Source organism: Ischnura elegans, chromosome 2 (genome assembly GCF_921293095.1).
Source record: "Ischnura elegans chromosome 2, ioIscEleg1.1, whole genome shotgun sequence".
In the NCBI taxonomy this organism is placed as follows: Eukaryota; Metazoa; Arthropoda; class Insecta; order Odonata; family Coenagrionidae; genus Ischnura; species Ischnura elegans.
In genome coordinates this window covers 114,531,701-114,556,555 of record NC_060247.1, presented here as the reverse complement: position 1 = coordinate 114,556,555, position 24,855 = coordinate 114,531,701, and the positions used below count along the sequence as shown (strand labels likewise).

General features: G+C 42.4%; 1 protein-coding gene across 1 annotated transcript in view; it reads left to right on the top strand.

Moving 5' to 3' along the window:
* The first annotated feature begins 250 nt into the window (after positions 1-250).
* LOC124154440 (exostosin-1) overlaps positions 251-24,855 on the top strand; it is a 132,654-nt gene continuing 108,049 nt past the window's right edge. The window contains exon 1 of the mRNA XM_046528158.1: positions 251-2,629. Coding sequence (XP_046384114.1) covers positions 1,530-2,629 — 1,100 coding nt within the window. The 5' untranslated portion in view covers positions 251-1,529. The remainder of the gene's footprint in view (positions 2,630-24,855) is intronic.

Below are 24,855 nucleotides of genomic sequence, written 5' to 3'. Positions count from 1 at the left end.
AGTGGATAGCTGGATATCTGCTGCTAAAAACGTCGAAAGCTGAGAGGAATACGTATTCCTATCCGTAGCATGCATACTCTCCGTCTTCAAGTGTCGCGCTACTCTGTGTGCGATATGCGCATGCGTTGTCCGTAGGCGGAGGGGAGGGTGAAACGGAGAGGAATAGAGGAAGGGCGGCGGAGGGGAGGGTTTTCCGCATACCGGTTCTCAACTGTTATACCCCAACTTCCCTTGGCTGCCGTTACGCGACGCCAAAGTCGCAGTCATGAAGGACTTTTGCTTACGGTAGTGACAATTTTACGTGCAGCTGGGTTGGTGAATTAGAATTGTTATGGACAGACTGTTTTTCACCGTGTGAAGAGTATTTTGTTACTTAATATTGGGTGCGAAGATTTGTTTGGCAATTGGATGTGGTGTATGAAATATCGTCCGTTGCCGTACAAGTTGTCGGTTGTGGAACCCTCTGCAGTGCCAAAGAAAGGTTCATCATTATTCGTGTTATCCATGTCAGTTAATTTTGTTATTCGCCTTCCATGATTTTCATCGCGTTTTATTACGTTTTATAAAGCCTCGTTCCTCTTGTCTGTGCTAAGAATGGTGGAAGTTATTTACCATCGTTGGATCAATTCAGACTTGTAAGTCATTATGTCTTTTCTCTACGTTGCGATCGTGAAGAGTATCCTTTTCGCTTGTGTAAGTTTATATTTATTTTATTCAGCCAGTCAGTTTTTGTGAAATATCTTACCTTGTTGATATTAATTCATTACAAGATGTGAAACACTCGCAGCGGTGGGATCATTTCTCTTACATACCAAATTCTTAAAAACATCCCTAGTCGGTTTTCTCTGCTCCGTATTCTTTGCGGTTTTTTTCTTGAACAACTGGGGTGAAAAAATAGTGTAATTGCAGCTGCCATGCATATCAGGGGTGGTATGATGACGTATGTTTTGCATAAATCCGTGTCAGTGTTTTGTTATTAGGGCCGTGTGTGTCAGTGGTGCATTCTCCCCGAATCCGATGCTTGGAGGAGAAGGAGCGGTCGAGGAGAAGACGACGAAGACAAGACTAATGCCGGGGAGAAGTGTTCCTCGCAGACGGGAAAGAGGGGAATAAGGTCCTTCGCCTCGCTCCCGAGTTTTTTATGCACCCGATTTTTTTCTTGAGATCGTCCTATTGAATGTGTGAGTGTCTTTCCGAGGAGGAGAGCTTGTTTGCATATTGACGTGAGAAGAGGGAGGACAGCGACTAGTGCCGCGTGTAAAGGAGACATGGAATGATGGTCGTGGCCTCCGCGTGATGTCTGGGCACGCAGCTTCCGCGACTCGGGTGCAGTCGCTGACGAGGCGATTGGCCGTCGGCCGTCGCCGCGGTGGGTGCAGGAGGTGTTGTTATCTTCGCCGCTCCTCGCCTCTTCGCCACCTCCTCCCCAACGTGTTCTCGTGGTCCGTCCCCTCCCGAAGACCCGCCCCTGCCGTCCCCCGTAGACGCGGAGTCGATAGATAGATAGATAGGCGAGAGGAGGACTCGAAATGCAGGCCAAGAAGCGATATCTCCTGGTCCTGCTCTCCTGCGCCTTCCTTGCGTACTGTTACTTCGGCGGATACCGGTTGAAAAGCGAGGGCCGGGCCCTCATGTCCCCGGCCCACGCGGGCCACTGGTGGCCCCTCGGCCTCCCCTCCGCCGCTTGGTGGCCCTGGGGCCCTCAGACCGCCCCCGACGAAACGCTGCCCTCCTACCTCGATGAACTCCTCGAGAAGGACATGGCCTTCTCCACGCACCTGCGGAGGTCCGACTCGGACTCTAGGGGCACCAATAAGGAGTCCTGGAGGCCCAAGAAGAGGGCCCGCGCCTGCCGCATGGAGACCTGCTTCGACTTCTCCCGATGCAGCGGAGACGACTTCAAAGTGTATGTTTACCCCCCGGACGACGGGGGAGACGAGGGCGGGGCCCTTGGGGCCTACGGAGGGGCCGCGGAGGAGGAGGAAGAGGCCCCAGTCAACGATCACCCCATGAACGCTTTGGTGGAGGGCGGCGAGGGCGAAGACGATGGTGCAAGGGAGGAAGAGGGCCACAGAGAGGAGGAGGGTCCCCACGGCGGAGGGGCCGGAGCCAACGGGGGCCCGGGCGAGGCCCCGGCAGGCCGCTCCCTCGGCTCCATGGCTCGCCAGCGCCGGCGCCGGAGGGCCCGCAGGGGCCGCGGGCCGCAGTTCGCCTCGTACCCGCCGCCCAGCGCAACCTACCGCAAGATCCTTGACTCGATCGTCGAGTCACGCTATTTCACGTCGGACCCCTCGCGGGCGTGCCTCTTCGTGTTGGCCCTTGACACGCTGGACCGCGATTCTCTCTCACCGGATTTCGCGAGGGACGTGCCTGGTAGGCTGGCGCGGCTGCCTCTGTGGAACAACGGACGCAACCACCTCGTGTTCAACCTGTACTCCGGCACGTGGCCGCACTACCTGGAGCCATCGGAGGGCCCGGGTGGTGGGGGACTCGGGTTCGACCCCGGGGAAGCCATCCTGGCCAGGGCAAGCGCTTCTGAGGGCAGCCTGAGGCCCGGGTTCGACGTTTCCCTGCCGCTGTTCCATCGTAGCCACCCCTGGCGCGGGGGAGACGCCCCTGTCAACGACCGGTGAGTCATGAATTATGTGTAGTTCGCTCTTATGCTTCTCTCAACTCTTAGAAATTGTTTTTGGAGATTCTTATTTATGTTCTTGAATAATGATAATAATACCTCGGTTGGGGCATGTCGTTACCAATATGCAGGAAACTTTGGCCGTTACCTTGTGGAAGTCCATTGTATTTGGAAAAAATGACGTATTATTAAAAAATGATTTTACTACCCATAAGATTTCAAGGCTTTAATACCTACCATTGTCAAGGTACCAAGCGTTCATATCATACATAAAGGGATTTTATCATAGTTGTAAGGACTCATCTTGAAAATTGCTCTGAAGCATTGAATCCGGTTGGCTTACAAAATATTTGTTGAATGGTAAAAGTATATTTTTGCACATGATCATCTCTGCAATCATAATCGCGGTATTTTCCTTACTTGGGGCAACGAACCGGTAGCAAATATTTGAGGTCTTTTAATGTTGCATTACATAAATCATCCGATCTTTGGGTAATTATTTGACTAATATGTAGCAAGAAATGATTTATTCTCGTCAAAACTTTGCATGCATATGATAAAAAAATTTCATCTCCATCTCATCGCAATGGTTACTATCTTAATTGTATTTGAAATATTTTCCATTCCCCACCTATCAATTCATTATTTGCTCAGCCCTCGGAACGTATAAATAAATTTGCCAGACATTTGCGAGACTAAAGTGTTGCTAATCATTCATTGAAATAATAGCCTATTGTGAGAGAGATTAGTCGATACATTTAACACTATTTTTAAATGTTAGCTCTCGCCTACCTGTGCATAATAAAACATACTATCCGAGTGTTATTCTTCATAAAGGCATCTGCACTCTATATCCACATTCACTCTACCTTCTATACCCTATCGTAAGGATCTCTTATCACGCTAAAATAATATGTTAAGGTGGCGTCATTAAATGAGAAATGGAGGAATCACTAGCAAGCGTGTAAGCACTTAGGAACCACGCGAGGAAGATTCATTAGGCGGAGAAGCAATGGAGAAGCTGTGACCCGATTGGAGTGAGCTCGTGACGTCACCAACTAATCTGCTAGCAGCCGTCGCAATTAACTCGAGAAGTTGGCGATGGATCGAGAAAAGAAAAAATAGGGTTACTTCAGTATTATACACTTAATCATAATCGACATTTTAAAAATATTGTACGGCTTCATATAAACATTGGCGCCATTACGCGGATGCTGTTGAATTTCTGCGCCACACAAGATTTGTAACGGAACACTATTATTTCTGCTGTGCCACAGGAGTGGAGGAGGGAGTCCGAAAATGGGAGTCTAAAATGCCTGTTTAAGGAAGTGTACCCGTCGCGATCGCGAGAAAGAAAGGGCTCCGGTCACCATGGTAACTGCTGGGACAGGGATTGTTATCCATTTATCCTTTTACAAGGTTCATTCCGGTCAGGGAAATAAAAATCGGGGGTGGAAGTCAGGGAAATGAGAATCTGGTGAGGGAAAAACTTCAGAGGCGCACCATTAAGGTAAAAGAAGTAGTTGAACACGCAGAGTATTACTTAAAGATTCTACGTGGGCGTTTTATATTGTTTGTTTTCGGTAGAAGGGGTAAAAGATGTCGAAGACGAAGTTTTGGAGCAAAATTTGCCCGACCTGAAGCCCAAGAGGGCTTAGTTAGCGACGAAGAAGGCTGGGGTTAAATAAGTACACACGATGACGAGATTGTTGAAATAATGGCAATTACTTAAAAGGATTAGTTTCGTCTTTCTATGATTTGTGTTCATTTATTTAAGTAGATCCTTGATTATTAGATCAATGTCATATGTCGTGCCTTATCCTCATATTGTAGCGACGCCCACCGTTTCAAACTATTGTGTACTTTATTATTGAAACTAACGGTCTGTACCATCTAAAACCCTTCTCATATGAATGATATTGATCAAATGAATTTTATTATTGACCTCTCATTATGTTTGTAGACTTATTCTTGGAGCGTAGGGCGCGAAGCAGCCTAGTGGGTTGAGTGTTAGGCCTCTGATTGAGAGGTCCAGGGTTCACTTCCCAGGTGAAGCCTTTGTACACCCTCAATGAAATTCTTGTAAGAGCGAGGTGACGGAGGGAAGCCAATCGGCTCCCTTACCCTGCCATTTATACGTCTGTCGCTTAGTTCGTGGCGATCTCTAACCTTACCCAACTCGATTTTTCCATTTTCATCGCTTCCTTTCCGTGAGTTGTTTAGGTAAACCTTAAAAATGGAAAAATAGAGTTTCGAAATGTTAGCCTCATTAGTATTTCATGATTAATACAATAATATTGACCTACTCTCCAAGAACAAGCGTGAAAAAAGCAGTAATGTTGATTCAGTGTCTTGGAGTGTAGATATTGGAGAATTTTAAATGCAAATTTTTTACCTTGTTTCGGTGTATTGATACACCTTAAACAAGACTATGAATGAATGTGAATGCATAGTTTTTATACACAAAAGGCATTAAAATTCATACCTATATTTTTTAGTTTAATAAAATAAAAAGAATGACAGTTGAAAATTAATTAAAAAGGAGAGACTCGAATTTTGACATTAAAAAACTATGTCAAAACTCTATTCTTTTTAATTAATTTACAACAGAATATTTTTCCCTTTATTATAGTTGAAAACATTGTTTTTACTTTTTATGCCTTGTATGCATCCAAATTATGTATTCATATTCATTAATAGCCCTTTTCAAAGTGTATTAATATAAGTACCGAAACGTGGGCAAAAATTTGCAATTAAAACTCTTTAACATCTATGCTCCAAAACACTGAATCAACATTACATGTATTTTTTTCAATTTAAAGCTTCGAGACCAATACTGCAAGACACAAGAATGAACATTAACCATAGCGGTTTGGAGAAAGAAAAAAAGCTCAAATTCATGTAATGACATGAATCTCACTGATCAATTCTACCAGTTTGAATGACAAAAATATTTTAATCTCATCGATAACGTGGCTGAATCTTAAGGCTGTTTTACGCGGGGCACGGAATTGCGCTGGTTAGAACTGCATTCATTTCTAAAATGGCGTGGAATTGCGCGAATGCATGAACGAAATTAGAACAGGGGCTATTTTGCCATCTCACATCCACGCATTCTCGCGTGTTTCTCGCAATTCACCACTTTACACGACGCAATTTTGACTGCGCCTTCGTACACGCGTTAGATTGTGCAAGTACGTGCCCCGTGTAAAACGGTCTTGATAATGAAAACTGCTACGGGAGTACAAAAATCGTTTAGGCCGCTTTACTTGGAGCAAGTCATTACGTAGGTTAGCTCTAAAAACATTTTTAAAATCGCGAGAATGCGAGCTTGGAATTAGAACAGGGGCTATTTTGCCATCTCACATCCACGCATTCTCGCATGTGTTCTAGCAATTCACCACTTTACACGACGCAATTATGACTGCGCCTTCGTACACGCGTCAGATTGTGCAAGTACGTGCCCCCTGTAAAACGGCCTTTACATAACTCTTGCTGCACTCCTCCGAGCAGCGAGAAATGTCGATCGAATCGTATGGAATCAATTTGCAGGGAAGACGGACCCCTTCCAGGTCGCACAGTTGATGAGGTTTCCTAACACCAACCATCCCTTCCATGCGGCTGCGGATGGCGATTCAGACGAGAGGGGGGGAGGGGTATGTTTAAGGTGGATGAAGTGCGCTTGGCCGTTTAAGGAAGTAATGTTCTCGGCCTCTGGCCGCGCGATGGAAGAGCGTTGATCTCCGTGGTAACCGCTCGGACCGGTCAAGCGGCGATAGTTGAGATCTCTTTAGGCAAACGTTGAGATGCACTTCGAAGACATTTTCTCCTCGTTTAAAGGTGGTTCCCATTGCGAAAATATTGTACAGGGTTATCATAAAGGAATGATGATGTGTCGATAATTGTTTCAATTTCGATTGTTGAAATCTCTCTTTAGGCAAACGTTGAGGTGCACTTCGAAGACATTTCTCCTCGTTGAAAGATGGTTCCCATTGCGAAAATATTGTACAGGGTTATCATAAAGGAATGCTGATGTTTCAATTTTGGATTGTTGAGATGTCTCATTAGGCAAACTTTGAAATGCACTTCGAAGACATTTCATCCTCGTTGAAAGGTGGTTCCCATTGCGAAAATATTGTACACGGTTATCATGAAGGAATGGCGCTGTTTCAATAATAATTCATGGGAAGATCGTGAGGATGGGATGACAGTGATTTTTTTTCAGAGGATTCCCGATCCCTGCTTGAGAGCCTTGAGGAGGGCACTTCTAATGCAGAACACCGTCCGTCGTAAGGGATGTAAAGCCGTGGTCCCCTTGGTGCCTTTCATTCGGAGTTGGCTTATGTCGACGCCGAGTGTCTAGCGAGCGTCTAAGGACGTACATGCTGCAAATGATTAATCATTAAAAAAAAACTGATTGAGATGATGGATTCGAAGGTAACGGGCGCATCAAATATGTTTTATATACAACATTTCAAAGTTATTAGATACATAAGAATTAATGGTTAGATGCTTCATAAAAATGAATTAAAGCATTCATGTGACAAATCAATGAAATGATGATATCGCTTGCGACTTTTCAATTGTTCCGATAATTTGAAATTCAATAGTTAGATGTCTTGCGCGTTATACTTGAAATTTTGGAGGCATGCGGATAATAGCCAAAGTTTGATTGCTTGTTATATTTGCTCGATTGGGTCGAGAGCACTTTAAACTTTAGAATTTAGGTTATTTTTCCAATTTATCAGGTTTGCGTCATAGGGAGGAACGAAGCACAATTCATCTGTGTACTTAACGCTTTTATAGAAATTTTTAGTTAAATTTGAATTTTTACTTGGCTACCTGTGAAGTATCTCTCCGCTAAAGGTATAGCAATTGCAAGTATCGCGGCATTTTGAAATCGTTGTATTCGAAATGGAAACTGTATATTCACATGTTTGTATCTTGAATGGCTCTTGTGTCTTTGGACTGAAGTATAGGCCTGAACTATTCTTATAACTTTTTGCCAATAATGGTAAACATAAGGACCGGGATGGCGTAATTTTATATCATTCCGATTGAAATTTGTCTGCGCTTCAAGTACTTATTAGAATTTATTCGCGCAGGTCTGGTTTTTTTTTACTATACCCAAAGTAGCTTGATATTTTCCAACTTGCGAAAATGTGCAAATGTCCCTTAAGTGCACAGTTTGAAATGTTGCTTTCTTACCTCTGCTTCCCGTCGCTTTCTCCTCGGCAGAGAATATATTCGTTTTCCCTTAGTGCAGCATCAATTCTGTGGGTATATTTTGAAAAAGACGTCGTCAGTAGCGTAGCTTGGATTTTGAAATGGGTGGATCGCAAAAATCGATTTTTTCCAAATCCATCTGGCCCAATGAAAAAAAGTTGTGGGACCGATCAAAAATAAGGCCTGAAAAATCTGAGACCTGTACGTGAACCCCTGACCCTCGCTCAAATGCAATTTAGGGGGGGAGGGTCAAAATTCGAAAAATGCAATATTTTATGGTCATTCCCTATAGATTTTGCCGAGTTACTGCCCTTATAGGGCAAAAATTTCGTGCATTTTGACGTATATGCCACCGTTTAGCCACAAAATGCCTAATTTGAGTCCTCGTCCGCGAAGAAAATATTCCAACGCCCACGCAGCGTCGCGGATACCAGTGCCGCAGGCCGATCCCTTCCCCTCCACGCTCGCTTCTCCCCCTCCCACGCCTCTAATACAGCAAAATTCATCCCGCGCATGCTGCTAGGAGGTCGTTTATCTTTGATTATATAAATCAGAAGATGGTAGAAGGTAAAAAGCGATGCGTAGTGAGACGACTTGTCCCTTATTTGGCGCCTCGTCGGCGTTAAACAAATCGATGTTACCAACTTTTAGAGAAGTTATGAAATAATTTTAGACCTGCGCACGCAGGAAAGGAGACTACGGTCTTGAAGACGCCTCTCGAGTGGCTATGAAGGTTTGGGAACTTAGGTTATGCATTTCTATTCCGGTATTGTCCGACACTCTCCTTTGATTCCCTTTTTCCCTCAGTTGTCGAGTTTCTTTAGGGTTCAATCCAGCAGCCATCATCTTTCTTTTCGTCAGATTGTCTCTCAAAATACTTCTCATTGGGGGAACCTTATGCTCCTCCATGCACTTACACGCAAAAATATCGCATAATTTAAAATGTTCCTTTAAAATTGTTTGAGTCTTATACTTCAATAAAACCCACTTTTGGCCTATTACGATTTTCCGTAAGTTTTAGTACTTCCTGTGGTACCGCTAAATCCAGTTAGTCACATTCATAATGGAAGAGAAGCGCGTCACCATAGTTCGCACACCTTCATAGCCACTCGACTCGACTCGAAAAGTGGGGGGGTTTACCTGAGATTTCGGGGCCCTTCCGGGGTGTATTGGAAACACCCCAGGGCAAAGGGGGGTCTGGGTGTCCTCCCCTTGCTCATTTTAAAGGCTCCCTCCCTCCCCATGGCAGCGTCACTGGACGTCGTTGAGTTGGATATTCTATAACCATGAATTAAAGCTATTAATAATTTCATTAAGGCAAATATATGATTCTGTAGCCATCGTCCCCATCAATCTGCAATCCGTAGATTGGTTTTACGCTGCTCTCCGCTTAATTATTTATAAACTACCCAGTCAACACAACAATTGTGGCCGCGCTGTGGCCATAGTGGGTTGCCATTATGGCCTTATAATGGTTTTGACCCCCGGCCATATTGTGACCAAAGTGTGGTCCGCCATAATACGGCTTAAGTATGGAGAGTAAACTTTCTTTATATCAATAGAATCAACCAACTTCCGTTTTAATAACGCATCAACAAACCTGTATCAATAGCAACCGTAATATACTTATGTTTGCGAATGTTTGGTTTGCCAATCTGTGGCCTTCCTGAGACGATCCAATGTGTGGCCAAAGTTGTGCATGTGTTCGGCAAGCCAAACTACGGCTTGCCGGATGGCACCCACAGTCGGGCCATAATAAGGCAAGCTGTGGCTAGGCATGACCATAGTTGCCACAGGTAAACCACAATTCGGCCACATTGGGTGCTTTCCATTCATCGACGCACGTCGACACAAGTCGACTTGCGTCGCGGTTTTCGTGTTCCATTCCGTGTGTATCAACAAATCCGCTCAACTGGCAGTGTCCGGAGCATAAACGCTCATCTCCTATTCTCCAAGCTTGGAGATGAGCGTTTATGCTCCGGGCACTGCCAGCTGAGCAGATTCGTATTGCTGGGCTACTAGATGAGCGGATTTGTTCGTAGCCACCATTTGATTCGGTGGGCGATTGTTGATCGTTTTTCCTGTGGAAGTATCGGCAAGTCAACAAACGATTACGCGCAGGAATTGGAGAGTTATAAACAGTTTCCGTGAGTCGACACTTGTCGACGCGTGAGTCGCATGAATGGAAAGCACTCGTTGTGGCCATAATTTTTGTGTTGACTGGGAAGTCTTTAAAGACTTTCCTACATAATTCTTCTCTTTTAAATCCTTCACTACCTGCTCCATTCATCTCATCCAAGGTCTTCCTCAGCCTATCTTCCCGTACACCTGCCCTTCGACGTAATTTTTCTCTGGTGAGATGATAGTTAACGAGATTCATGAGATGCCCCGTGATGTGGCTGATTAAATTGTTCTGTCTTCTCCCCAAGGTTTTGTAACACTTCTCATCGCTACATCAGAACTTCCACATCACTAAAGCGGTCTATCCATTTGATCTTCATCATTCTGTCGTGGCACCATTATGTCGTCGATAATTGAAATCATTCAGGAAGCATATATCCAGGTTTTCAATGTCCTCATGTCTTTAAAAAGTAAAGTAATTATAATCTATTTTCATGATATATTTGTCGTCCCTTAATGAAAATTGTTTGCAACCCGCAATTAAGGGCCTTATTGAAGCTGTATTCGGTGATATCGTGAAAGAAACACAAAATATGTAATAATAATATGAAAAATAACTATTCACATAACAGCGTCTTACCTGCTGTAAAATAAAAAAAAACCAACTACGTTCAAAAGCAACTATCAAAATATTTTTATATGCTGTGCTTAAACACCTTAGTGTAATTATTTTTATATTATGTGATTTTGAGTTTTTTAAATTCGAGTTTTGCATAATATTCTCTCGGAATATTTTGTTCTCGAGGGCGAACAGAGTATCGTCTTTAAACTTATTTTGAGAAGCCACCTAGCACCGGAAATCCGTCGTATGCATCGTTTTCCTTTAAAACAGAAAAATATGTTCGCCAGCGTAACGTTATCAACTTCTGTCAATGTTATTACGTGTGCTTAATCCTTTTATCTAATCCTAATCTTTTGTGTATGTCATCGACGTGGAAACGTTGTTTTGATTTTGGAAAGTACCTGGGTGACGTCTTACCAATCATTTTCTGACGTGAAAGTTCGCGTTTTGAATTACCTTTTGGAATTCATAATAGGACGCATGTTGTTGCTTTCCCGAATGGAATTGTCAAATAGTTGTCTCCTTACTTGCACGTGTATGTTTTCCCAGTGAATTTATTTCTTTTTAGTGATGAAAAGAGGTGGTTGTCATGCGTAACAAATTCACCCTTGTGGTAGAAATCATAAGCTCCTGATTTTATATGAGATATTTATTTAATAGCCAGCCATATACTGCATTTCATTACGCACTCCTTATGGTCCTTTTGCTATTTAGCACTTACGTTGACGTCCATTCGCAGGCAGCAGATGATGACTTAATTTGTACGATTCACCTTAGAGTGAGATGAAGCCCCATTGGATGATGTATGAACTATTTCAAATGCCGGGGTCGAGTTATGAGATTTGAGAAATTGATTCTTTTGCAAAAACGTCAACCGAACCGCTCTCAACAGTATATGAATTTGATGAAATGAATGGTGGAGACTGATAAATTGTTGATATCCATTGTAGTCATGATAAAAACTTCAAATGGTAAGCTATGACTTCCATTGTAAGATAAAAATTAACGATGCTTTGCGCTTTTTTACATAAATCTTTATTTCAAAGAAGTCAACATGTTTCACTGCACTGAAGTATCATCAGGACTATATCATGTCGTATCAAATCGAAAGATGTACGTGGAAATGTGCTACGTATCATTACTTGTAAGCATATGAGTTTGTGCCATTACCAATTCTAGTACAACCACTGAACCAAATCACTTGTCGCTCGGAAAAAGTGCTCCGAGTACGTCGTCTGGAAAGGTCAAAGGAAAATCAATCTAAATCAATATGTAGATAAAAGCTTTCATTGGATTCTGAAGGGGAGTTAGTTAGGCATAAGCTTAAACTTTTTCCCTTTGTTAAATTTGACAAAGAATCTGTGGTTAATAATGCCTAATATATAACTAGTTAAATTTCGAAGCCTACATGTCCTTAGGGAAAATTTTCAACGTGGAACCAAATTTTCGTGTAAAAGGTCTCAAAATATCAGTCAAACACAAATATAAATAAATTCCTTTCCAATTGTAAACTTATTTTCGAATCCCGCGTGGGTGGGTTTTTCACCTCCCTTACGCTTAATGTGTATCTGTCGTCCTAAAATGATAATAATCGCTTAAACCCCGAAATGATGGGACCAATTAAAAGTTGTTATCGGTGATATCGGAGAAGAATACAAGATTATTAGGGAGGGTTGAAGTATAAAATATCTGTTTACATACCAGCATGTTACCTGTTCTAAAATATTAAACCCAACAACAATGTAGCGCTACAATCCAAATATTTATTATTTGCGTTGCTTAATTAACTTAATATTTAACCATTTCTGAATGGAACCTTTTGCTTTGGCAAATGTATCGTAGAATCAGTCGATACGTTGCTAGGGCCAACTAATGGTACCAACGTTGTTGCGCATGCGCGAATCGAAGGAACTGTGTGAAAGCATCTCATGAATGAAGTCCTCAGTTGCTAATGTAAACAGCGTGACGTCACAGGTCCCAGTTGATATTTGGATCAATTGCATCGATGGTGAAGTTTATTATGGGCATATCTGTTTACGCACAAGATCGCATAAATGCATTGAAGACTGTTGCCTTGCGTACGGGCGTGCGTGTAGACGGCCTCGCTGGCTTGCCGTGACTCGGCGGCGGTGGCGGCACGTGTTCAAAGCCCTCACGTTTCAAGGCCCGCCATTAATTTGGCATTCTATTGGCGTGCATGCGGCAAAGCATGCTTCGTGAAAGCAGCTTTGGTCAACGTTTAATCTAGAGCTGATCCACTAATGACCAACCCTTCCTTTATTCTTCAGGTGTGTGTCGAAAGAAACCCACTGCAAGGAATACCAACTCTCTGCAGTCTTTTTTTTAAGTGCCCGTTCATTCGATTTTTGAATCGAGTCCCATTAGTATTGATGTCTCTCGGCTTGGAATTTCGAGTTCTCTCAATTGTAAGAAATATCGACGAAAGAAAATCTTAAAGCGCATCCACCGATGGGAAAGTGAACGTCTTAAAACCATGTGATTAATCTAGTCTCACTGCATCATCCCCAATCGCAAAATAATGGTAACTTCGCGCCCACCCTACCGAAGAAGGGGTATATTTAAAACTTAAATCATTAAACTGTACCTCTCTCAAAGTAATTGTGCAGCTGATGTCCAAAAATATTGGAATGTATTTGTTGCATTTTAGAAAGGAACGTTTACGAGTTCTCGAATATGCACAGAATCCCTTGTTGAAGAAAAAAATAGATGCTGCCTACAATGTAAAAGTAATTACGGTAATTTAATGATAAAAAAATTATCGTTTCGAAACTAACATTATAAAAATGAATCGTTGGCAAGTCACCAATGAGGAAAATGACTTACTTTGTAGTTATGATCATATCGGCGCTGTAATTCAAGTTGAAATACGTCGATTTAGTTATAATCGATGAAATGATCGGCTGACAGTGCTGGAAATGATGTGAATTTATAACGTTGATTGTCCATTTTCCCCGTATCTCATACCCTGATTTTTCTTTTCAGCATAAGCCGATGCGATCTATGGCAGTAGTGTTTTTAAATCATCATCGTTAATGTCATGTACGATGATGAAATTGCTTTGACGCCGCTCTCCACTCAACCCATCTGGCAGATAATCTTATTTACTCAACTCCTCTATTTTACGTCCTCGATGACTTGTCGTGCCTAACTCATTCGAGGCCTGTGTACTTGGCCGTTCTTCCTCTACACTTCGACGATTTTCCTCATAAGACCACCGTGTCTCACTCAGAATGTCGCTGATTAAGTTGTTCACTCGTCCCTTACAGATTTACAGAAGGCTCCTTTTTTCGCCCAAACTTGTGAGGACTTAAATATTTATATGATAATAATAATAACCTCTTTTTTTTGTGGGCACGATTTTTTCGAATTCTTACGGTCTCGATTTTCCATCATATCCGCTATCATCGCCCAAACTTTTTCGCCTTGGAGAAAGAGAGAGAAAAAATGTTTTCATTTATTTTTCTTTCAATATTTTCGGGAAATATGGCGTGGATCGTTTGTTTTGGGTGGCTGTCTGGAGCGCGTGTGTTTTGGCGTCGACTGTGATGAGACTTGCCTGCGGACTTTTTCCTAGGAGACTACATCGTCCGTTCCTTAGAAGTTTATTTACGTTGCCACTTCGATCGAATTGTGGTCGGTTTTCAAAAATGTTCGCAGCGCGGTGACTCGTTGAATAGCAAAGCGATCCATTTATTGCTAGTATTTGCCGTGGAGTATTTGCAAATGTGAGTAATAGCATTGATAAGTTCTGAATTTGATTGATTACATCGTCCAGATTATATAAATTTCTCCTTGAAAATTTAATCGTTCTGCCCGCCTGCGACCATTGCAAACCCCTTTAAATGCGCGCTGTTTGACAACACATATATTGGCCGACCGGAGAAACTTTTGTTGCAATATTCGTTAGTATTTCTCTTTTCCATTGTTCAGTTTTTTTATCCGGGTGGGTGGAATATCAGCGGGAGCAGCTACTACATTTAGCATCTTGCGAAGGGATCTCTAGGAAACCAGAAATGTTATATTAATATCCGCAGTAGCTTTTTATGACATTTTTGTTGCTATTTCATTTTGAGGTTACCGATTGCTCATAAATTTTTCTATTTTTTAATTATCATTTTTTCTGTTTGCCAGTGTTATACATTTGTAGTTTTTCGAAACAGAAGGAGCATATCTCATTTTTAGGTTTCGTCAGTCACTTATTCATTGATGCAATCCGAAGGTTAATTAGGACGGGAGAGGGTAAAGCTCAATCTAAATTAAGCTACGAGTATGTGAAAGTTCCTTGTTTAGGAGAGGTTTAGTTCCTTTCCCTGGGTCACCTCGGTCATAGAGAATTTGTGGTGCTGGGTTTCACCCGGCACTTGAACCAGGGACTCTGCCTGTTGCGCTATACACAACCCATTTGGACTTCACGCTACTCCAAGTACTACTTTTGAACTGGCTTATAAGTCCTCAACAATGCCTCTCTTAACTTTCTCCAATACCTACCCCCTGTAGTCAATTTTGTATTCATAATCTTATACCTAAAATATAGCTATGATTTTAACCCTGGGTCGTTCCTGTTATACGTAAATTTGGAACCTTTTTATACAAAGTGTAATACTTTTATTTTCACTATCATCCTCATTACTGGACGTCACTCCTGAGATTGGTTGGGCGCAGCTCTTCTCTCAATTCTCCAATCGGCTAATCCTCTCACACTTACGTAATTCTGCTTATCATCCTCCTTTGCCTGTTCCATACATTTTTTATTCGAGGTTTTCTTTTTCCGTTCCTGCTTGCACCTCGAGGATCGTCTTCACCAAGCCATCCTATCTCAAGTTATGGCCGATTAGGATTTTTCATCTTCTTATCAAGGTTTTCATGAAGCTTCTCTCCTACTTTTCTTAGTACTTCCTCATTACTTCTTCGGTCGATCCATTTGATCCTCATCATCCCTTTATAGCACCGTTTGTCAAATGCCTCCAAATCTCTCCTGTTTCATCGTCCGTGCTTCACTTTCGTAGAGAAGCATACTCCAAGTAGGAGTTCTAATCAAGTGTTTTCTTACTTCTATGTTTGAATTGCCTGCTGTTAGTAGATCCTTCCATGTGGGAAAATAAGCTTTTAAATATAGGCTAACCCAATTGCTATTCGTATAACTAAATTAATGTTGTACATACATGAATTGTCACGGAAAACATTCTCCTAAACCGGGAATCGAACCTCGGACCTTTGGCTTTCCGGGTTGTCAACTCTACCCAGCGGGTTCTTTCCTGGCCTATACTGATCTTATGAAATCGCGGGCCATAATGTCTTCGTCCACGGGCTTCAACACTCCTTTCAACTGTCAGGGAAGAAGGCCTTCAATCGATGCACGGATTGTTCGTTACTCTTTGCTGCGGGGGGGTGGTTCAGCGGCATTGCCAATTCGGCGTCTACTCGGGATATTATCGACTCCTGGGTGTTAAGATTTTTGTGTCCTAGATTAAAAATAATAGACTACCATGACCTCTCGCGGGTACTTGTCATGTTAAGTAAAACCTTTTGGGCTATGTCGCCGCGTCAATTTTCGGGTGGCCCCAACGCGTTCCTGCTCTCTCATGAATCTGATGAAATTGGAAAAATTCCATCTGATGAAGTAGAAAAAATGCCTACTTCATCAGATTCTCTAGAAAAAGCGACCAGCATAGGTCGGAAAACGTTGGAGCCCTCGAAAATTGACGCGGCGACATAGCACAAAAGTTTTTATTTAACATATCATGAACTCCTTTCCTTGCACAATTCAACGTGATATCCTCCGCTATCCAGGTTCCTGACTTCCCGTGGCAATTGTACCGAGGCTCACGGTACCAGATGTTAGCAAGCAATGTTGCAAATGTTATTTTTTTCTCGGGATAACATTTCGGAGAGAGCGATAATGTGTTCATGTTCACTACGTTGCCATCAAATCTGATTTTGTTTCCATCCCCGCCTCTTCCCATTCGCTCTCTTTCTCTCTCTCTCTATTCCTCTCTTTGTTCGTCCGAGAGGAGAGAGAGTGTTTATTCAATTTGCCGCCAGGGTGAGTGGCTGCGAGGCATTGAAGTCGCCTGCTCATCAAAGCGCCGCGTATGAAAGAAGATATCGCGGAATGCTGCGCTTTCCTATGTGACGCTATTACGCATGGGGACTACATGGTATGGGCCAGTGGCGGTCCAGGATAGGGAAAAGGGGGAGGGATAAGATTACGATTGTGTGTAGTGTACATTGAATACCCAAGGGGGGGGGGGGCTATAGCACCCCCTAACCCCTCTCTGGATCTACCACTGGAGTTTAACATACCAAAAACGTGTAAAATATGCCCTAAGTTAAGAGCTAATTTGTATTGACGTGTATGTTATAAATGGAATAGAAAATCCTCAATAACTCCACGTATAAAAGTTGTCGTGGAAAAAAACAATAATGGGTTGTTGTTTATTTGGACGAAAGAGAGAGAACACGGAAGATTATATATTTTTTTTGTACTTAAAAAGATTAAGAAGAATAAAGAAAGTAAACAATACTGAAGTAGTGATAAGAAAATTAATTCTATCGCTGCATTACGATAGTATTTCAATTCGTTTCAGTGGGAAAATATAACGAAATACTTTTGTATAAAGTGGTTACCCCCAAGCACTTCGATTTTATCAAGTGTGTGTTTCAGCCCAAGGGGGGTAAAGCTCCTAGCCCCTTAGCCCCTAAATATCCCCCCCCCCACCAATAGATCCGCCAATGGTATGGCCCCATTCTTATTGTTTTTAAATTCCCTCACGTTTTAATTACGATCATTACATTCTAATCGGTCCTGGCGATGGTATTTTTTTGAAGATAAGACCAATTCTTTTTTCGGAACCTAATCGAATGATAAGTACGTTTTATAATCGAGAAGTTCTTTTTTTAATAAGTGATATTCTTGATTTGATTCGGTCGCACCTGTCTCTCGAGTGCGCGACTGACCTAATTTGTCTTTCTCGTCCTCTTAAGATCATCCAAGGCTAGATGAGTTGCCAAGGAAAGATATGTGCCTCGATATATCATCCGTTTTTCGTGAGAAAGTGGGCTGAATTTTATGCGTTACAGCATGCCCGAATTCTTCAAAGATCTAACTTGCCTATCTAAAATATATTTGTTTTAGTATGGAATTAGTTTAATATGCAAAAAAAATATCTTGAAGGATCCCCCACCTTTAGCTGTGACGGGTAATAAATATTAAAATGTACAGTCTAGGACACAAAAATCTTACCACCCAATGAATTGAATTGAATGAACAGTGAATCAACACCACCCACCTTAGGAATTTTCTGAGTCCGGAGTTGACAGTGCCGCTGAATTACAGCCCCGACGCAAATAATAACAAACATTCGTGCATCGAAGGAGGACCTTCTTCCCTGCGGGTCGAAAATAGTTATGAAGCCCTTGGAGGAAGATATTTTGACCCGCGATTTCAATAATATCAGTATAGCAACCAGCTTATCAAGCAAGTACCATGGAGCAAATATCTGGCTATTAGCCAAGCTAGTACAATTGATATCATTCCCAACTTGTCATATTTCGTGAATTTAAAAAAAATGATGCGGCAATCATCATTTTTATATATTTTTCACGAAATCACCCACTTGTTTGCATTTTGAACTCTTTGGCAGGGTGGACAGGAATCGGTACGTCAGAGACTCCAGCTGATGTTTGGGGCAAAGTTGATCATATGAAACACTCTTACACGGTTCCACTTTGCCTCTGCATAAGTGTTGGCTACCAATTTTTTTTGTGTGTTACTTAATATTTTTTGTGGTGCTTATCCCATGGAGTTGTTCATCCTGATCCGAAATCGAGATTCATTAAGACAATTCCGTAGATGAATCGGAAAGATAAGTGATAACGAAAGAAATTCATCTTCATTCAGCCATTTCCTCATAACCTGAAAATGAAAAAAATGGAAAATTTGCCAGTGGCTCAGAAGGACCCAACCTTGGGCGGAAAATATCGCTCATAAGAGTGCTTTAAACAATGATACACGTGAGACGGATACACGAGGCCGAGAAGTAATGGAGAGGCGGTGAGAGTCAAGACCGCTCGACAAGAGTCAGTGACGTCATGAAGTTTTCAGGGAAAAGAGAAAGACAATTCGAAAAACGAAAATTACATATCTCTAATTTTCATTTGAAGTTGATGGTTGGTGAATTAACTTTGTGGAAGTTATGCATGATAAAATAAAATCACTTTGTACTTTCCTCACAAATTTTTCTACCTAAATCGCATTGAAGTTGCGTTAGTAAAGGAGGAGATCATGAACAGGAAAGAGTTGATGTGGGGATCGTAATGTAGGAGTATGTAGAAAAGGCTAGTGGACAGCCTTATCTGAAGTGTAGCGATTTATAATGTAGTAACATGGACACTCAGGAAGGAGGACGAGACTGGAGGCGTTTGAGGTGTGGGTGTGGAGGAGAATGGAGAAGGTTAAGTGAACGGAGAAGATGAGGAGCGAAGGTCTGGATATGGTGGGTGCTTCTGAACGAAGATTTGGATGGCGCGAGTACCTATCGGGGAGGGGATGTTGAAAACAGTGTAAGAGGGTAGAATGTTACATAAAAGAGGGAGAGGAAGGAAGAGAATAGGGTTTTTTTGGATGGAATGACAGGATAGAGGCTTTACAGTGAAAGGAAGACGGAAGTTCAAATTGTGAGGGCAGACAGGGCGGAATAATCTGCAAAATGCTCCTTGTAAACATTACTTTACCGGTAGAATACTTTATTAATAATAATATCTCGTTCGACAGTAGTAAAAAAAAATGTGAGCCAGTCTATTATGGCTACCTTCTGCTTCATCGATCTCTGGTTAATATTGTTGGGGTTAATGGCTGCCATCAAGCGAATCGGCCAGATGAATGTGGGTGTGAATCTATCTGTGACGTAAAGTGATGAGAGTTTTCCTCCTCCTCCCCTCTATCCCCCGATCCCCTCCCTCATTGTTGTCCTCCCTTTTCCAATTCCCTACGCCAACCAATCAGCGGCGGCCTACATCTTTCGATTATTTCTCGTTATCTGTCGCTCCTCTACTTCCGCCTCGTAAATGTCTTCGGCGCCTCGTACTTTTCTCATTTCTAGCGACCCTCTCGTCGCCTTTTCTTAGGCTCTCTCCAGTCTTACGTCCCATTCAACCCCATAATGAGTTTATCGAAGTCATCGGTTAGAAAAATAATCCGCAATTTTTTGTGTCAAGACACCTGAGGAACCGCACTCATATTACTGATCGCGATTATTTTATTTACTATTATTAGGAGGTGTTTTCAGAAAAAAATATTACTTGAGTTCAATTGTCAATTTGTATTACATTGGTACACATGCCCCTGAAATATGATAAAATTGTCAGCTGCATTCATTGTTTACTTTGTCTGTGGCCGCCGCCAATATATACATGTTTTTATGAGCTCCGCGATTTTTGGCTGACACTCCATCGCTTGAGTGTGAATTTATGGTCAAAAACAATAATGTAACCTTTCCCAATCCTCCATATTCGCCAGATATAGCTCCGTTTGACTTTTTCCTATTTCTATAAATTGAGAGCTCGTGAAAGGACCGTCGTTTTACAAGCATAGATGACGTTTAAAACATCGCTGATAGAGCTAAAGACTATACCTATGATCGGGTTTGAGAAGTGTGTCGAGGATTGGAAAAAGCGGTGGCACAAGCCTGTGAAACAGTCCCCATAATGTCTTAATGGGGACTGTTTTGCATGTGACAACTTTAAGTTGGATGAATCCGTATATATATTTTTTAAACTAAAATTCCCTCTATTTTATGATCACACCTCGTATTTTATATTCTTCAAAATACACCTTTTAGGTGGGACTCTATTTATCCGGCACCTTTTAACTTTTCTTCCATGAATCCGCCATGATCATGTGCAATTCACACCTACCATGGGGAGTAAATGATGGACGCCCTTGCCTGTCCCGTGGGAGTTAACTTCACTGCTACTTGTTTCTGTCTTGAATAGGTTTTCACAAATGTCCGCAGCGCGCGATGAGCCCAAATCGATCTATGAATTCTCAATATTTTCAGTTTAATACTTGCACGAGTAAGGAGTGCAATTGTGTTCTGAATGGGGCATATTTTATCGTCTCTAATGCGAATATAAGGGTTATATCTTGCGTATGGAATTCCATTTTATTGGTATATTAAACGTTATCGGTAATTTTCCGCCACTGCTGGTTTTTTATTTATATATTTATCTGTTTTTTATAAATCTCAATTACGCCCGAAAACAGCGCAGAATGGTTTTCAAATCGGGTGTTTTAATAAACAACGAGGGATGGTCACAGAAACCCTTGTCTTGGGAAGGGGCTTCCTACACATGCGGGGCTCGAACCCTTGGCCGTCGGTTTGGCAAGGAAGGGCACAGGTAATTTTCGTCACTTTCTCCTTAGCTGGCACATTTTTGTAAATGAGCAAAATGCAGGGTGTATTGACACCGGTCGTGAAGTATTTGTGGAAAATTTCCCGTAAATTTTAGTTTAATAATCTCAAATTTAGGGTCTGCAAACCCTAATCGTAGCTTATTTCTCCATGAGATTCAGATCGCTTCGCAGTCAGTCTCGCGAGTGGCGAGTTTTAGAAAAATAAATGCGCTTTGGGTGGCATCAATGTCAATCGTGGCCGAGTGGAGAATCCTTTGTGACACAGTGTGGGTAAACGCATTATTCGGGTTAAGTTCAACATTTCTGTCGAAATTAAAGTTTTGTAGTTCCTCACTTTTTTTCCGTCGCACGGTGGCTGTAAATTCTTCTCGGATTTTCATCCGGGTAATTTTCCTCAATCTCTATCGCCGCCGAAGTTTCGACGTAATCCTTTTTCGTCGTCATCAGGGCCGATTCACATCGTCATCAGCAGTGGCGCAGCGAGGGGGATTTTTGGGGGATAAACCCCACCCAAAGCTCAGAGAAATTTTTAATTTTAATTCATTTCACTTGATTGGATTAACGTTACTAATAGAATAGTGTAAGGATTGATAAAATATCCTTCAGAAATCCGTAAAACTCACCATTTTGAACAATTTATCTTAAAAATTTTCTAGGGGAGGGTACCCGCACCTCCCGCTTACCCTGGCGGGTATTCCACACCCTCAGACCTGGCGGGTATTAGTTCTGCCTAAACCGCCTACTCTCAATTCCTAGCTGCGCCCCTGGACATCAGGGCTCACATCCGGGTAATTTTACTCAATCTCCATCGCTGCCGACGTTTCGACGTAATCGGGGCTCAAATCGGCCTTGATGCCGATGGAAAAGGACCCAAACTTCGGCAGCGATATAGATTGTGGAGATTACCCGGATGAAATCCCGGGAAGAATTTACTCACAAAGTTTTGATTGTTCAAATCAAATCCATCATGAAAGTACAACAGTTCCACCTAAGTTACTGCCGAAGTAATAATTAGGGATGGACGGATCCAGGATTTTTTTCGGATCCGGATTCGGATCCTTGATTTTCGGAGCTGGATCTTTCGGATCGGATATTTTCGGATCCAAATGCATTTTCAAATTCCTGACGCTGAGATTCCCCCGATGATTGTTCAATCTCTTGGTAAGAGTCGCACTATGTGCCAGTAGTATGTTGTCTTTTTTATTTTCCATGGCTGAAATTCTCCTGCGTAACCTCTGCTAGAGCTTTCAAACAAAACGGTTCATGAGTAGGACAAGAATCGCATGCGACGGCGCATTCGAAGATAGAATCGGAACTCTTTCCACCCTTATGGGGCGTTGCATTCACTGAAGCTATTATTTAAATTTTCTGATCCAGATCCGATGTCTTCCGCGAGTTTGGATCTGATGTATCCGATGAAGGGCAATATCCGGGAAAATTTGGATCCGAGGTATCCGATCCGACCATCCCTAGTAATAATTTTTTGTTATGGACTCGTCTTAATCCTGTAATATTCGTGCTACACGCGTAAAGTTCACGCTTCTTCGTTATGTGTGCTTTTTTCGCCATAGCTGTCTGTGGTGACCCCTCGGGAACTCTCTCACTCGAGCACATATACCTCGGCCTTCCCCCAATTCTTTGCAGCTGCCGCGGGGGCGGAGGGGAAGAAGGGGGGGGGGGATTTTGCCTCCCTCCCCCCTCTACGCCCCCTCACCAATCCCTCTTCTTCTTCCTTTCACCTTGCTCTCCATTGTGTGCTGTTCGTTCCTTCACCCCACGCAAACCTCTCCTCTACACCTCCTCCATCGGCAGCTGCGGCTACTGCCTCGCAGCCTCACGCACCGTCCACCTCCGTCCGGCCGATATGCGAGTGATAGCAGATAGCAAGAGTAATGCACACATCTACATCTACATAATACCCTGGGAACCACCTCTAGGGTGTTTGGCGGGGGGTGATCAATCAGCAGCATGCAATTGGATTCCCACATGCACTCCACGTGGTACAAAAAAGTTACGCATAGTAACAAATTATACTACCACATGCTGTTAGAAATAATAATAAAATTCATAAAAATGCATTAACAAGTGGAAAAAATATTTTTTTTAAATTTCTCAATATATGGCGTTAGGTATGATTATTTTGGAGTAAATTTCTTCGATAGCTGTGTTTTATCCATTACATGATTCACCACTAGAAAAAGAGTAAATGAAAATAAAATAAAAGTATTAATTTTATTTTATGTCGTTAACGGCTGGTGTTTCAGCAACCTACACCATACGCTTATTTAGGCGGCTTTTGAAGTAGAATACAGATTCAAATCGGATGATATCCTCCAATCGCACAGAGCGTTTGAAAATCGAAGCCATTGCGAATTTCTCGGAATTTTCGAAAGAGGATCACAATTTTTCTGCAGATAGTTTTTGCTATTGTGTAATGTAAAAATTTTGAAGCTTTTACTGCCAAAGTATGGATTAATATAACTCCTATATTCAATAAATAAATTGTGGATGGTCCCTCAAAATTTAGTGAAAAGTCTTATTAAATTTTATCCATTTCAAAAAACAAGTTTCTCTCATACATTGAGGTTCCTCAACAGTCTCAGAGGCAACAGAGGAAACTTCGAAGCGTCCCTTGTTACATACATGACTTCTTTAGTTTTCTGAGTCAGCGTGCGTAGTGTATTTGAGATACAGATGACGAAGTTCACTCAGCTGCCGAGGCACAGATGGGCTTGGGTGGTCGGAATTATCGTATGACGTGCTTTTATTGGCTAATGGTATTCCATTACTGCTTGACGTTGATATGATTCGTGTGTATTCGCGACTATGGATTAAATTCATCGAGAATGACGGAAATGGACCTATAGATGACGGTTAGCTCCACTAAGCAGAACTAGAATTCGCGAGAATTTTTATCTTTAAAATAGGTCGTATTTTAGGCCATTCACTTACATGAGGAAAGGAGAGTGATATGAAAATCCATCTCTTTTCGTGGTCAGCAGAATATTTTCTCACGCGAATATACGTACCGTTTATTCGCTAATTATGGAATAGCAGCACGTAAGTTGATAGGTACTACTACTAATTGAAAAAATCATGCGTTGAAATTTCCTCTTTTCCGATGATCATAGTCCCTATCCGTCAACGAAGTCAATTTTGAACTCTGTTTGTGACAGTTGCGAGCGACATGACATCCCGCGGACACGAAAACATGGTTTGTAGATGAGAAATCTCATCTCATGGCAGGAGAGCAAGTTGCGTAATACAAGAATATCTCGGTAAATCAAATACCTTTGCATTTTTGCCTATTTGCCGTGCTGTCGTGGCAACAGGACTTATCGCGTCAACTCGATTTCTGCGGCAACAATAGTCGTGGGGGTAATCACGGCCGAGGATATGGCCAACAATGCTCTAGCTTGGCGATGAAAACGCGCGAATGAATCTGTTTTAATGAAGCGACCATCAAAGAAACACGCCAATCCTATCGCTCCGTGCAGAAAAAAACGTTTTAAATGGTGAAGGCATCTCACGCCGGCCTGCCTGGGGTTTTGCCGGTTTCCCTAACGTCTCGGGCGAATGCGAGACCCGAAAGGCATCCGGAAGGAAAATAGTTGAAGCATAGTACGCTTCTCGTAGTATAAACGGCGGCCTGCGAGGGGTTTAGCCGGTTTCCCCCACGTCTCGGGGGAATGCCAGGCCAAGAAGCCATCCTGGAGGAATAGAGTTTCAACAATAGGAAAATGTCCTATCGCTGGTAAAAGCTTATTCACAAGATCACAATGCTTTCGTGGGCGCACTGGAATTCCCCCTCTTTCCTTC